The 13163-nt window shown below is 44.0% G+C and overlaps 2 protein-coding genes across 4 annotated transcripts in view; one reads left to right on the top strand and one right to left on the bottom strand.

Annotated features, from left to right (window-relative positions):
• Positions 1–5268, bottom strand: part of SAGE1 (sarcoma antigen 1) — a 57933-nt gene extending 52665 nt beyond the window's left edge. For all 3 annotated transcript variants that reach the window (XM_084790085.1, XM_084790084.1, XM_084790083.1), the window contains exons 1-2: positions 4793–5268; positions 4579–4656 (exon numbers count right to left, since the gene is read on the bottom strand). In XM_084790085.1, the coding sequence (XP_084646211.1) occupies positions 4579–4656; positions 4793–4903 (189 nt within the window). In that variant the 5' untranslated portion in view covers positions 4904–5268. The remainder of the gene's footprint in view (positions 1–4578; positions 4657–4792) is intronic.
• A 6388-nt stretch (positions 5269–11656) lies between these two features.
• LOC311601547 (small ribosomal subunit protein eS27-like) lies at positions 11657–11999 on the top strand. The gene has a single exon (XM_084789038.1). The coding sequence runs from the start codon at positions 11672–11674 to the stop codon at positions 11927–11929; it is 258 nt and encodes an 85-aa protein (XP_084645164.1). The 5' UTR covers positions 11657–11671; the 3' UTR covers positions 11930–11999.
• The last annotated feature ends 1164 nt before the right edge of the window (positions 12000–13163 follow it).

A 13163-nucleotide genomic window follows, 5' to 3' on the forward strand; every position in this document is an offset into this window, starting at 1 on the left:
ATGTGGAAGAGCAACATCCAAGAGAACTGCTCACTTTTTCAAATGATATGTTTTCAAATTACTAGCTTAGTGTGTTTCTTTGAAACATCATCTCTTACTTAGAACATACTTCTAACAACTATTTATACACATGTTTCTACTATTTCTAGAAAGGTGATTCTGTGTCTTGTTAAAAATAATCTCCTTTAGATAAAAATAATTTAAAGAAAGTGGCTTCAAATATAGTCTTTTTTAATACTTATACTAGGAGAGAACTCAAGCAATGGCTTACTTTCTTCTGACAAGCCTGCCTCTCCCCATCACAGAATAAAAGGAAATTATGATTCATAACGAAACAAAACAGACAAGACAGCAGAATCTCAGCCAAGACTAATAAGAACTATAATTATTGCCACAAAACCTCTCACACAACATTTTTAAAGCCCTGTACTTATCGTCATCTTCTAAGGATGCATTGTATATTATATATAGTGCATCATAAAATACTAAACAGGAATATCCTAGCTATGTACACTGAAAGTATACTGCATATATATATATATATATATATATATATATATATATATATATATAGTTTTGATAAGTGTAACACAACGTATGAAATATATTTACGAAGCCACACTAACAAAGACTTAACATAAAATGTTCGCATTTCAGTTTGGTCCCCAAGTGAAGCTTAATTTCATCCACACACAGCACACAGCAAGGAATAGGTACAACTACTTGTAAAAGGGTTAGGCAACTATGTGCCCAGAGGTGTACAGTACAAAGTTACTAAGTCTTTGGTGAAATCCTATATTTGCATACATTTGTGAAAAATTCCTGCTGCAGTAACTCCTCACAAGATTTATTGTCAAAGCTTGTAAGTGGATATCCTGGGAAGAGCTGCATGCCTGTTAAAAAGAAATCTCCTGCGCAAATGCACAACTCATGCTTATTACAGCTGCAACAGAGAAATAAACTTCATTTGGAAGCATTTAGAGCTGGATATACTCCAGATCCGAGAAGTTAAACATCACAACGTCTCTGCAGCCTCAAAAAAAGGAAAAGTGACACTTACTTTATTTATTCTGCAGAACAATTTGCTACCAACAAAACACTACCAAGCCATCACTTGGCTAGACGGACATCAGCCCCTAATGCAGAGTGAAGTTTTAAGTAGGAACTAAGCTGCCTGCTGACAATCAAAGAGAGACCTGTTTGGTAGCATGTATGACAGAAAAAAATAAAAAAAGTCCTATAGGGCTCCCAAGTGAAAATCTATCCTGAATTTGAAGAAAAGCTTTCTTTCTTTCTTCCTTCCTTCCTTCCTTCCTTCCTTCCTTTTTCCCATTTTCTTTTTTATTGGTTTTTTTGAAACAGGGTTTCTCTCTGTAGCCCTGGCTGTCCTGGAACTCACTTTGTAGACCAGGCTGCCCTCAAACTCACAGTGATCCACCTGCCTCTGCCTCCCCAAGTGCTAGGATTAAAGGCCTGCACCACCACACCTGGCTGTATTTCCAAATTTCTAAGCAAGCTACAACTTAAAATGCAAAAGAACAAAGTTATCACAGGCAGAGCGAGTTGGACAAGGCAAAAGGTAACTGCAAAGTAGAAATCCAGGAAACTTCCCTAAATATGGTCCATCAATAGTAATGTCAGTGAAGGACAAGAATATTATTAGATGCTTAACCTTTCCTAGGTAAAATGAAGAACCTGAAAAGGCTTGGGAAGGCATAAGACTAAGATAAAGTGATTAATAATTAAACACAAAGGAGCTGGAGAGAGAGCTCAGCAGTTTCAAGAGCACTGACTGCTCTTCCAGAGGACCTGGGTTCAGTTCTCAGCAACCACATGCCAGCTCACACCTGTCTGTAACTCCAGTTCCAGGAAATCTGACACCCTCACACAGACATACATGCAGACAAAACACCAATGTACATAAAATCAACAATAATTATAAGAAGTAATAATTAAGCATAGTATTCAAAGTATCTTCTCACACTTGATCTTCCAGGGGGAAAGAAATCAAAGGAAGAATGCTTCTTGGTTAAGAGGGGAATGTAATGAGGCAGGAGAAAAGGAGCTAAAATAAAATTTCCTACTGAATATAATATTGAACATTTTCTTCTGTTCCCTACAAATACTGAAAACTCCATAAGCAGGCAGTTAAGACACACAGCCATTAAAAAGTATGTGGCAACTCCGGAAAATTCAGGAAATAAAAGTGGAGAGAGCACAGGATAAACAAGCACGCTGCCTGGGAATGTGGCTCAGTGGCAGAACAGGTGCCTGGCATGCGGGAGGGCATGGTATCCCTGGCACTGAGAAGAAGTGGTATGAGGCACGGAATTCCAGCACTAGGCTTAAAGATGTAATAATGGCTGTTAAAGCGTGGCAAGACAGCTTATTTTTTTCCAAGGAAAAGATTCTGTAAATCCTGTCATGTAATTCTTTTTCTTTTCTTTCTTTCGTTTTCTCTTTCCTTTCTTTCTTTCTTTCTTTCTTTTTTTTTTTAAGGTGGCTCACTATAGAACCCTGGCTGGCCTAAGAATATGCTGTGTAGACCAGGCTGGCCCTCAAACTCATAAAGATCCCTTTACTCTGCCTTCTGAGTACTGAGGATTAAAGGCACACGATATCACCACAGGGTATCCTGTAATTCATAGAACTATTTGAGGATCTATCAGCTGTCCTTGCAAAATGCTCAGTAAGCTGCCCCTTTAAAGAAGACAAGAGATAAGACACTGTTTTAGTAGCGTACCCCTCCAATAGCCACACAGCAAAAGGTAGGCTCTTACTGTTGTGACCAGTGACAGTCAAAGCCTACATGCAGACTCTGCAGCTTCTTTTCTTTTTCTATGGTGAGAACACCATATGTTTACAAGGTTTCATATTTGTGAAATTCGCTGAAATTTACATCTCTAGCCCTAGGTGCTCAGTATGTGAGCCCAGGCTGGCCTGGAAAACTGGCATGTCTAAAAACATGACATGTTGTAAGATGTCTACTAGATCGATTTTTTTTATTGGTAGATAAATAAAAATTGAAGAAAACAAAACAAAACAATGAAACCAGAATGGTGTTAAGAGAAATCTACAAAATAAATTTTTAATCAGAGCTGAGAGTTAACAAATCAGTCTCTGCTCTCTTTATGTCTGGGGGAAAAAAGACACTCTTGGCCAACTTACTCACTTTGAGAAGTTGGTGCCTTTCATTAAAACAACTCAGTAAAGCAAGGCTTACAACACATCCAGAATGAACCTCCTGTTAATTTACTGAGATGAGTTAGACCGGCGAAGGGCTGGGGGCGGGGGGGGGGGGGGCCGGGGGGCGGGTGCAGATGGAGTGAAAGACACTAGTGAAAGACATAAAGTATAATGGTAACAGCCTTCTAATATTTCAACATGCAAGCAAGATCCTTATGCAGGATGGTTTAACAGTTTGAGTTCCTCTTATCTAGCCACTGCAGGCAAACCAGTTCTTTATCTCTTCACCATGGGAACACAAATAACTACCCCATGGAGGGTAAGGGTCAGACCCTGAGAATCAAATCATTGAATTTGACTAGAGCATCTGCTCAGAGTCCAATCGTCCTCTTGGCAAATCCCTACGCAGCCAAGAGCAAGCCTAATTTTGGATGCAGATAGGCAGGGCCAGCTCCTTAAAAAGCTCTGGCCCTTGTTAAACCAGTTTCCCTAAGAAGGTTCTACCCGGGCAACCCCGCTTCCCCGCTTCACACACACACTCTCTGTGGTTGCTTCGCAGGAATTTCCACTGAAACAGCAACAGTAGCTAAGGTAACTGAGAGCTGAGCTCAACACTGACTGAGCGCATAGGAGAAAGGAGTGTGCTGGGTCTGAGAGCTGGGAGCAGCTTAGGCTAAGCATTCTGAGTGGATTGGGGCGCAGGAGGGGCGGGGCGGAGCAGGGCGGGGGCGGAGCGGAGGCGGGGCGGGGGCGGTGTTCAGAGCCTCGAAGGCAAAGGAGCTCCTCTTGGAGGCCCACGCCAGTGTGGCCCCGCGCTTGGCAGGAAGTGGAGAGGAAAATGCTGTGAAGGAGAAGCCGACAGAAGCGGACAGAAGCGGGAGGAGGGAGAGGAAACCCAGGCGGGGCGGGCCAAGGGATGGAAGGAGGGACTAGAGGAGGAGCCCAGGAGGCTGGAAAGCCCGCGCTGGGCTGGGAGCTCCTTGGGGCGGAGTCCCAGGCGAAGGGGGCCGTAGCCTCACCAAAGGCCTTGAGCCCTCCTTCCACGGCCTCCTCCCCTCCCTCCTTTCCATCTCAGCAGCGCCCTCACCCTGCCTCCGGCTGCCTCATACAAAAGCAAAATGTCCGCCATCTTCCTAGGCGATTGCAGCCACCGCGCTGCGAGCTTGGCCCTCCTGTTCCTTCTCTGCACGGGCTGCCCAATCCCAGGCCCCTTTCTGCGATTCCTGGCGGCCGCTGACAGCTCGGCTCCTCCTGGCCTTAGGCGCTGGACACACCAGCCAGTCCTGCTGAGCGACGCAGGACCGCCACGGGCGGAGGCAAAAGGGATCAGCAACCCAGGCTGGTGGACGCGCACGCTCTTCCCGCCCGCCGCTCCCCCGCTGGCCTGTTTACCTTGATGCAGTACGGAGGCTCATCATAGGTGACCAGCATGTACCTGTCTCCGCGGCTGGCCGGGTCCCGGGCGCGCAGCTGCGGGGCGAGGGATGACGGAGGGGTCGCGTAGGAAATGAGGGGAAGCGATACAAACGTTACAGAAGCACCTCAGTCCACCACCCCCCCATCCCGCAGGGGCGATACCCCCATCTCTCCTCTCCCTTCCTTTTACCTTCAAGAATAACTCCACAGCGCCTTTGGCAATATCCAAATAGGAGGTGCCCAGGTCAGTGCGCTGGTTCATGGAGGCGGACGTATCTATGAGAAACAGCAGGATGGGCATCTTCCACTACACCTCTGGTTCTGGTCCTCACTCTCCCGGCCCCTTTACCCTCAATGCCACGGATGGCTACCCAAATCCTGGACTCTCACAGAGCCAGGGAGCAAGAGGAAAAGGGGTAATCGGGATGGGATAGATGGGACTGCTCCTGGCCTCCTCTTTCTGCAGCCCCAACTCCTCTCCCTCCAAGAGAACTTAAAAGTGTGAGTGTGTGTGGGTCTCGGGGCCGTCTCTCTCCCCCTCTTCTGCCACCACTACTGCCCGCCGCTTGCTGCCGCTGCCAGGACTACTGCCTAAGCATCCGTCCAAGCTCACTAGAGCGCTCGCCCCAGACTGAGAGACCTCTCTGTTCACTGACACAACTTCGGTCTGCTCACCTACCATCAGCACCATGTGACCAGAACCCACGCCATTGGCTGCCAATTATGTTAATTTGCATATTCATTAGATGACAGGGTAAAAGGGAGGGGCTTGGGCCAAGCCTTATAGTTGTAGTTTGAACCCATGCTGGAGGTAAGGGGCGGGGGAGTAAAGGACCCTCTTTACGCTCAGATTCTCCTTTAAAGGATTTAGAAGCCGTTAGGGTAATTTGTTTGGTCGTTTGGATGAATTTTCCTTTGTGCTTCGAAGATGGTAATTCGAAAGGAAGAGAGAATTGAGCAACTGTTGTACAGAAACAGATGTTTAGGCAGGCTACCCAGAAAACGCTGTGCTAACTACAATCAATCAGTCCTGCCAGTGGCTTAAGACCAAAACGGTTCAGTAGCAGCAAACTTCTTTCCTAGCCAGACTTGCTCAAATTCCTTTAGATTAGTCCTCTCTTCCTGATCGGTGTTTCTGTGTCGTTTTCTCAGTTGTATTCAGCGTGTAGCTACTTTTAAAAGAAACTACTGCCTGAACAGTTACCCTAAGCTATCCTTTTATAAGGACAAGCTTTCTCGGGCTTTGAAATATTAGGCAGCCTGTGACACTTCAACCACGGTTGTGTCTGTGCAGCTTTTATCCATGGGTGGTTTTCTCCTTCAACTCACATTTATTGAACGACCACAAAAGTGCCAGGCACCCATAGTAGACCCATTTAATCTTTGAAATATGTAGGGTTGATGGTACTGAAACTTAATTTTCAGTAAAGGAGGTAAGTTATCAACGTTGGCTCCACGTAACTACTGAGTAATTGGTCAACTCCGCTTGGTTTTCCACTAAGTATGACTCAGTTTTTAAACTTGTAGCTCAGGCTGGCCCAGAACTAATCCCCTGTCTCTGAATTCTTCAGCATATCCTATAAGCAAGCGTGTGTTACTCCAACTACTGTGACATTATTTTTCATAGGTAGGGTTGCAGCACAGTAGTAGAATGACTGCCCAGCACATGTGAGGCCCTGAGCTTGAGTCCCCTGCACACCGATGATGATTATGGCGACAATGTACTGTTAGCAATGTGCTATACACAAGTTGGAATCTTGTTGTTGTTGTTGTTGTTGGTGGTGGTGGTGGTGGTGGTGGTGGTGGTGGGTTTTTTGTTTTGTTTTGTTTTTGCTTTCTGAGACAGGGTTTCTCTGGGTAACAACCCTGGCCCGCCTGGAACTTGCTCTGTAGACCAGGCTGGCCTCAAACTCACAAGGTCTGCCTGATTAAAGCCTTGCACCATCACTGCCTGACACAAGTTGGAATGTTGAGTTTCAGTGAGTAACCAGTTTTACTCAGAAGAGAAGATCGCATACATATCTGCAAATGTTTTCTATATTATTTGTAGAATTCTTGTATATGTTCTATGTGATATATATGTGTGTGTACACACACACACACACACACACACACACACACACATATAATGTTTTCTGAGAAATAAGAAATAAGATTTCAGAAGTGACTTTATGATAGTTTATGAGCCACAGACAAAAAAAGTGATGCAAGTAAAAAAACACCATGGAAGCAATTGTCCATGGTCTAGAAGTCCAAAAGGTTTCATGGACAAGGAACAAGGTGGGGGAAAAAGGAAATCTGTATTAGAAGGAATGGTGTGAACAAAAGTCAGCCAGAGACTATCCTTTCCATGATGCCTTTCAGGGCAGTGATTGGAATATAGAGAATTACTGTGGAAATAGAGGTGGAAAAAGCATGAAAAGTCCTCAATTTCATTCTGTTTTAAATATTATTGGAGAAGGGACTGGAGACATTACTCATTGGATAGGCGTGCTTAGTGCTCTTGCAGAGAACATAAGTTTGGCTTGGAGCATCCTCATGGAGTTAGTTACAACTACCGCCTACATCCAGGAGATCTCACACCTTCTTCTGGCCTATATGGGCACCACACATAGACAGACAGACAGACAGACAGACAGACAGACAGACAGACACACACACACACACACACACACACGTAAGCATGCATGCAAGCATGCATTTAATTAAAAATAAAAGCAACTCATTAAATATTACTGAAGAAAGACCTATCTACATGGGCAAGAGTGTTAATTAAAGTCTATGGCCAGTGGGTGCCTGTGTTCTGGTATGTGTTCTGCTCTGTAGTAAATGATGACAACTCCAGCAGCTTAGCACATACTTAAGTGTTATCTCATGGTCTAACTTAGCTGGATTCCCTGCTCCATCACATAAAGCTGTGGTCAGGGTATTGGCCAGGCCACATTCGTCATCTGGGAGCTCAGCTGTGAAATAAACAGCTTGGTAAAGCCCAGAAAGGCTGTTGGCAGAATTCTTCTCATTATGACTGTGTGTGTAGAGGCTGAGGGCCACCCACAGATCTGCCTGCTACTAATGTTCCCTGCCACACAGCCCTCTCCATCACCTGTTCACAATGCAGCTGTTTCTTCAGGACCCACAGGGAAAGTACTCTTTCCAATCTGCTGACATAGAGCCTTATATAATGTAACAGAATCATGACAGTGACATCCATTACATTTGCAACATTCTATTGACTAGAAGCAAGTCACAGGGAAAAAGATTGCACAGCATGAGTACAGATCCTGGGGTCCAAGTGAGAATTCTACACAACTTTAGGGAGACAAAGTTTCACCTAATTTATATTTTTTATTAAAGTCAAATTTTTACTCTTATTATTATTAGTAGTAATACTGTGATGACACCTCATCCAGCCAAATAAATGCATCGGGTTGATTTATTATCTTTTGTTTGAATAATTGAGTTTATAGACTATTGTGACATTATTTATTTATTTGTATATGAGACTGTTGAGCCATAATGTGCACTAGTTCATAAATGCTGTTTTAAAATGACTTTTAAAAATCTCTCTTAGCGGCTGCAGAGGTGACTCAGTGGTAAGAGCTCCTGATGCTCTTGCAGAAGGCCTGAGTTCAGTTTCCAGCCCTCATATCAGGCTTGTGACCAGGGGATCTGATGCCCACCCTCATGTGCACATACCCACATGCAGAAATACACACATCTACATAATTCAGAGTAAAAATAAATAAGTCATAAAAGATCTCTGATACTTTTCTCCCAACTTTGCTTATGCCTTACTTTTATAATCAGGAAAGAATCTCTCTTTCAAATAGTACGTGCTGAGTCTTACAAAAAAGCCCCAAAGGTGAATGCTGCAGGAAGTCTTGAAGGGTGACTTGCCAACACTAACAAAGCACAAACAGCTTCAGTCACACAATTCTCTAGCAGTTGAGGCCATGCAGGTCCCACTGGGTAGAGATTCTTCCGTTACAGCAAAAGCCTTACAGCGGATTCGTTTTTCTTCAAACAACACATGTTATTTACCTTTTTTGGCATAAGCTCAAGTGTAACCACAGTGATATCAACTTTAAATCTGAAAAAATGTCCACATCTCATTATAAAATGCAAAAGTGGCACTATGCAAAAAGTAGCAAGTTAGTAGATGTATGTGCTTACTTAGATTAAGCCAAAACCCCAACTGGTTTTCTCACTACGAACTCTACTATGTGTGTGCCACACATCAACACCAAGACCCAAAGGTCTTTCTACATCTTTCTCTGCTACGGACCTTCCACTCCTGTGTTGCCATTTAAGTGCCTTGGATTGACTTTTCCTTCCTACTAGAGTGTTAACTTTTTGAAGGCACTGAAAGCCTATGCCTGGTGCAAAGTACTTGCTCAATAAATGTTTGTTAAAAGAACGTTTCAAATTCGTCGTGGTTTTCATTCTTTCCTTGTCCTCTCAAGCGTTTGGGTATCTTGTTGCATATCCTTCCCTGTGTCGTTGTCCCTGCCCTACCATCCTCCACTTGCTCCCTGTCGTTGTAGATCCAGGACCTTTTGGATTTGGGCCCCAGAAGGCCTCTACAGAGCAAACTCTTGAAATGTCACCTTGGCAGCTTGCCTTGTGTTCCTTACAAAGTTGTTTTGAGGTGTCTATAGTACACTGTCGCCCTCAACCAAATATTTCCTATCATTCCCCAATTTTAGATTTGTTTTCATTGTCAGATATCTGGCAACTAAATGGATCTTGTTCATTGTGTCTCTGGGCTCTGGATTGCCCATCCAATCTTTTCTCTCTTCTCATGTTCTTGGAACTTGTAAGCTCTTGAAAATCATTTCCTCTTTCCTCATTATCTTTTTTTTTATTGTTAGTAGGCTCTGCATTATTTCACTACCCCCATCATAGTTTCTCACTCCTGATTTTCCTGCCTCATGTCTGGTGCCACCATATCCCTCCTGGGAAGTAATTCCTACCTAAAACTACTCTGCTGGCCATTGTTCCCTTTACCCAAGCTTTAGCAGGCCTCACTACATTTGCATTGTATGTGCTTCACCACAGTGTGGTTGTTGCTACATAGAAGTGATATTTTGTTCCAATGTAAGACTATTTCACTTCTCACTTTCCAATGATGCGATCCTCTTGCCATTAAGTGTACCCTAATCATCACATTTTGTTGGTTTTTCTTTGTTTGTTTGTTTGTTTGGTTGATTTGGGTTGTTGTTGTTGTTGTTGTTGTTGTTTTGAATCAGGGTTTCTCTATGTAACCCTGGCTGTCCTGAAACTCATTCTGTAGAGCACGCTGGCCTCACACTCAATGAGATCCGCCTGCCTCTGCCTCCCTGAGTGCTGGGATTAAAAGTGTGCACCACCATGCTCAGCAAATCATCATATTTTGAGAAGATCTGACGTGACATCTTTCAAGCCTGATTTTCATGGCTCAGAGAGGAATAAATCTCCCTGTATGTTTTCCCCATACCCTCACCTTCCTGCAGCATATACAGTCTGGTTTCTTTCTCCAGGTCTCCATGGAAACTGCTCAGATCTCCTCACTCACCTGTTTCCAGACAAGTCATTCTCCCACTGATGGCATAAATATTTGCCAATTGCCTTCCTGAACTCCCTGACCCTACCAACCTGCCTCACGCACATACTTTTGGATGTACTAAGGAATAAATATAGTAGTAAATGCTAGCGTAATACTATACTGTTGACATACATCCTGGTCCATCACTTTCCATTTCTTCTAGAGTCATCCTACTCCATGGACTATGATTTTTTTTTCACCATGACTGGCATGCAAACATAATCTGTGTTATTTATTCCGTGGCTCTGTCTTTTCTTTCTACTTCCCCCACAAAGGACCATGTTACCTCTACAATCTTCATTCACTTAGTCATTCTTGGATGGGCTTTTTACATGAAAAGTTAATGGAGGAACTGTTGATATTAGAGCTAGTATTTTTGAGTTATTATTCCAACTTTGAAATAAGCAAGCATGTAACGTTGGGCATGCGATCTAACCTCTCTCTGTTCTATATTTGTCATCTATATAATGCTAATAATATAGCACCTCATATGATTCTTAAGAAGATAATATGAATAAATACTTACAAAGGTTTTATAGAGGGGTCTAATGGCTCAGGTCTGTAATCCAGCTACTTCAGAGTCTGAGGCAGATGATCACAAGTACAAGGACTTCTAGGTATACAGAAAGAGTTTAAGGCTGGCCTGGGTAACTTAAGGAGAACTTTTTCCAAAAGCAGGAAAACACAAGTTTGCTGGCAATATAGTTCAGTGATCAAGAACCACCATGCAGGAGGCATGGGGTCAGTTACCAGTGCTGGAAAGATAATTTTTAAAAGTTCATGCTATGTACAATAAAAGCAAAAATAGATTTAGCCCATGTCTTTAGGGAGCTTATAGTCTAGTGTGGGAATAAGCAAAGGAGCAAAAGCAAGTGCTGTGAGAGAACTACGAAATGTTCTAGAAGCAGTGAAGAGGAGCTTATAATCTAGAAGTGGACGCAGGCAACAGAGGTTTCCTGAAGGGTCTGCCTTTGAAGCATTCAATGACAGGAGCTTAGAATGTGGAGGGAGACTGCTGGAGGCAAAGGAGCAGGACAGAGGACGGAAGGCTAATAGTCCAAGTAGAAAATGGTAACAGGATTGGGATGGTGAGAGAGTTTGAAATAGACCCCTCTGAGAGCATGAAAGGTCTGTATGGCTACAGGGTAGGGGAGCCTGAGTTAGGGGAGGAGGACAGGGAGAGAGGAGCTAGAAATGAGCTTGGAAAAATGACTGGGATCCAGGTGAAGTAAAGCCTACCTAACTCTAGTAGGAATTGGCTGCTCTCCTGGAGGCATGGGAGAAGTACTGCGGAGTGATCAGTGGATGGCAGTTTGATAATAGCATTCTATTTGCAGCATATGGGGGATGAGCTATAGGAGAGTAGAAGTGGAGTCTGGAAGACTTGAGCAGTCTACATCTGTTAAATAGGTGCAATAAATTTGTGATTGAGGACTGGGAAGAAGCGGGTGGGTCTTCTGGTGGTGACGACCTCCCTACGAGAACATGCCTCTCGCAGAGGATCTCCTTCATCCCTCTCCAGAAGAGGAGAAGAGGAAACACAAGAAAAAGAAGCACCTGGTGCAGAGCCCCAACTCCTACTTTATGGATGTGAAGTGCCCAGGCTGCTATAAAATCACCAGGGTCTTTAGCCATGCACAAACGGTAGTCTTGTGTGTTGGCTGCTCCACTGTTCTCTGTCAGCCTACAGGAGGAAAAGCGAGGCTGACAGAAGGATGCTCCTTCAGGAGGAAGCAGCACTGAAAGTACCTGATTCAAGATGAGGGGGAAACCACCCCAATAAACACATTTTGTTTATATATATATATAAGAAGTGGGCGGGTGCTAAGTACACTAGAGCCAGAGAGTAGGACGTTTTAATTTTGGATTGAACGTGGGTGTGAGGGAAAACTTGTAATGGAGGACAACCAGTGTTTTGACTTGGACAATAGGATAAAGAAAATGGGCTAAAACAGGGAATAAGGCAATAATTGCCCAGGAGAGGGGATTCATTCAACAAATACTTATTAGTATCATCTATGTGCTCAGCATTGGAGAACTTACCTATTTATTCATTTATTTTTATGTGAATGGGTATTTTGCCTGTATGTTTATCTGCACTATGTGAGTGCCTGGTGCCAAGGGGGCAAGAAGAGGGCATCAGATCCCCCCTGGAACTGGAGTTAAAGATGGTTGTAAGCCATATGGGTATTGAGGATTGGAACCAGGTCCCCTGAAAGAGCAGCGAATGCTCTTAACCACTGGGCAATCTTCCCAGGGCCCCTGCCTTTGGGGTCAGACAGTATAAAACAAGAAGATGTCTAGTATATTAAATGGCAACAAAACTATAGAAAAAGTTGAGTAAGGTAGAGAGGGCCAGTTTGTGTGAGGGGAACAAGGTGAGTTTGAGTCATCTGTTGGCCACTTAAGTAGAAATAATCAGGAAACAAATTAGAATAGTAAAATCTAGAACTAAGCTTCAGACAATGAATGAGCTGCTTAGAGGGACCAAATTGAGGGTAAGTGTTCCAGTCCCCAAGCGTGAGCAAGACAAGGGGCTTGCTCTCTGCATTTTATCTCAGTGCTGTAGTCCTGTGAGATAAGGCCTATTCCTCCTCTAGGTAAAAGTGAGGAGACTTAAGGCCTCTCTGCTGATTAGCTGCTTCCCTCAGAGCCCAAGCTTCCCTTCTCCTTAAGAAGGGAAGCTATAGGACAGATATCTGGGAGAACCAGGATACATCCGAAGAAGCTCAGCAGAGGAGCCCAGGAAAGCCCGAGTAGCAGGTTACAAAGGAGTCCTAGAGAGGACAGAGGAGGAGAGCATGAGCCACCCAGCTCTAGGTGGTACCATGTTGTAGGATGCTGTGAGGACGTGTGTGTGTGTGTGTGTGTGTGTGTGTGTGTGTGTGTGTGTGTGGTGTGTTTGTGAGATTTACCTATAGATACTGTTCCTAGGGCCCTCTTTTCTGAAACCTGATGGGAAGAGAATTGGTAATGG

This window comes from Acomys minous (assembly GCF_964271855.1).
Source record: "Acomys minous genome assembly, chromosome: 7".
NCBI classification, from domain to species: Eukaryota; Metazoa; Chordata; class Mammalia; order Rodentia; family Muridae; genus Acomys; species Acomys minous.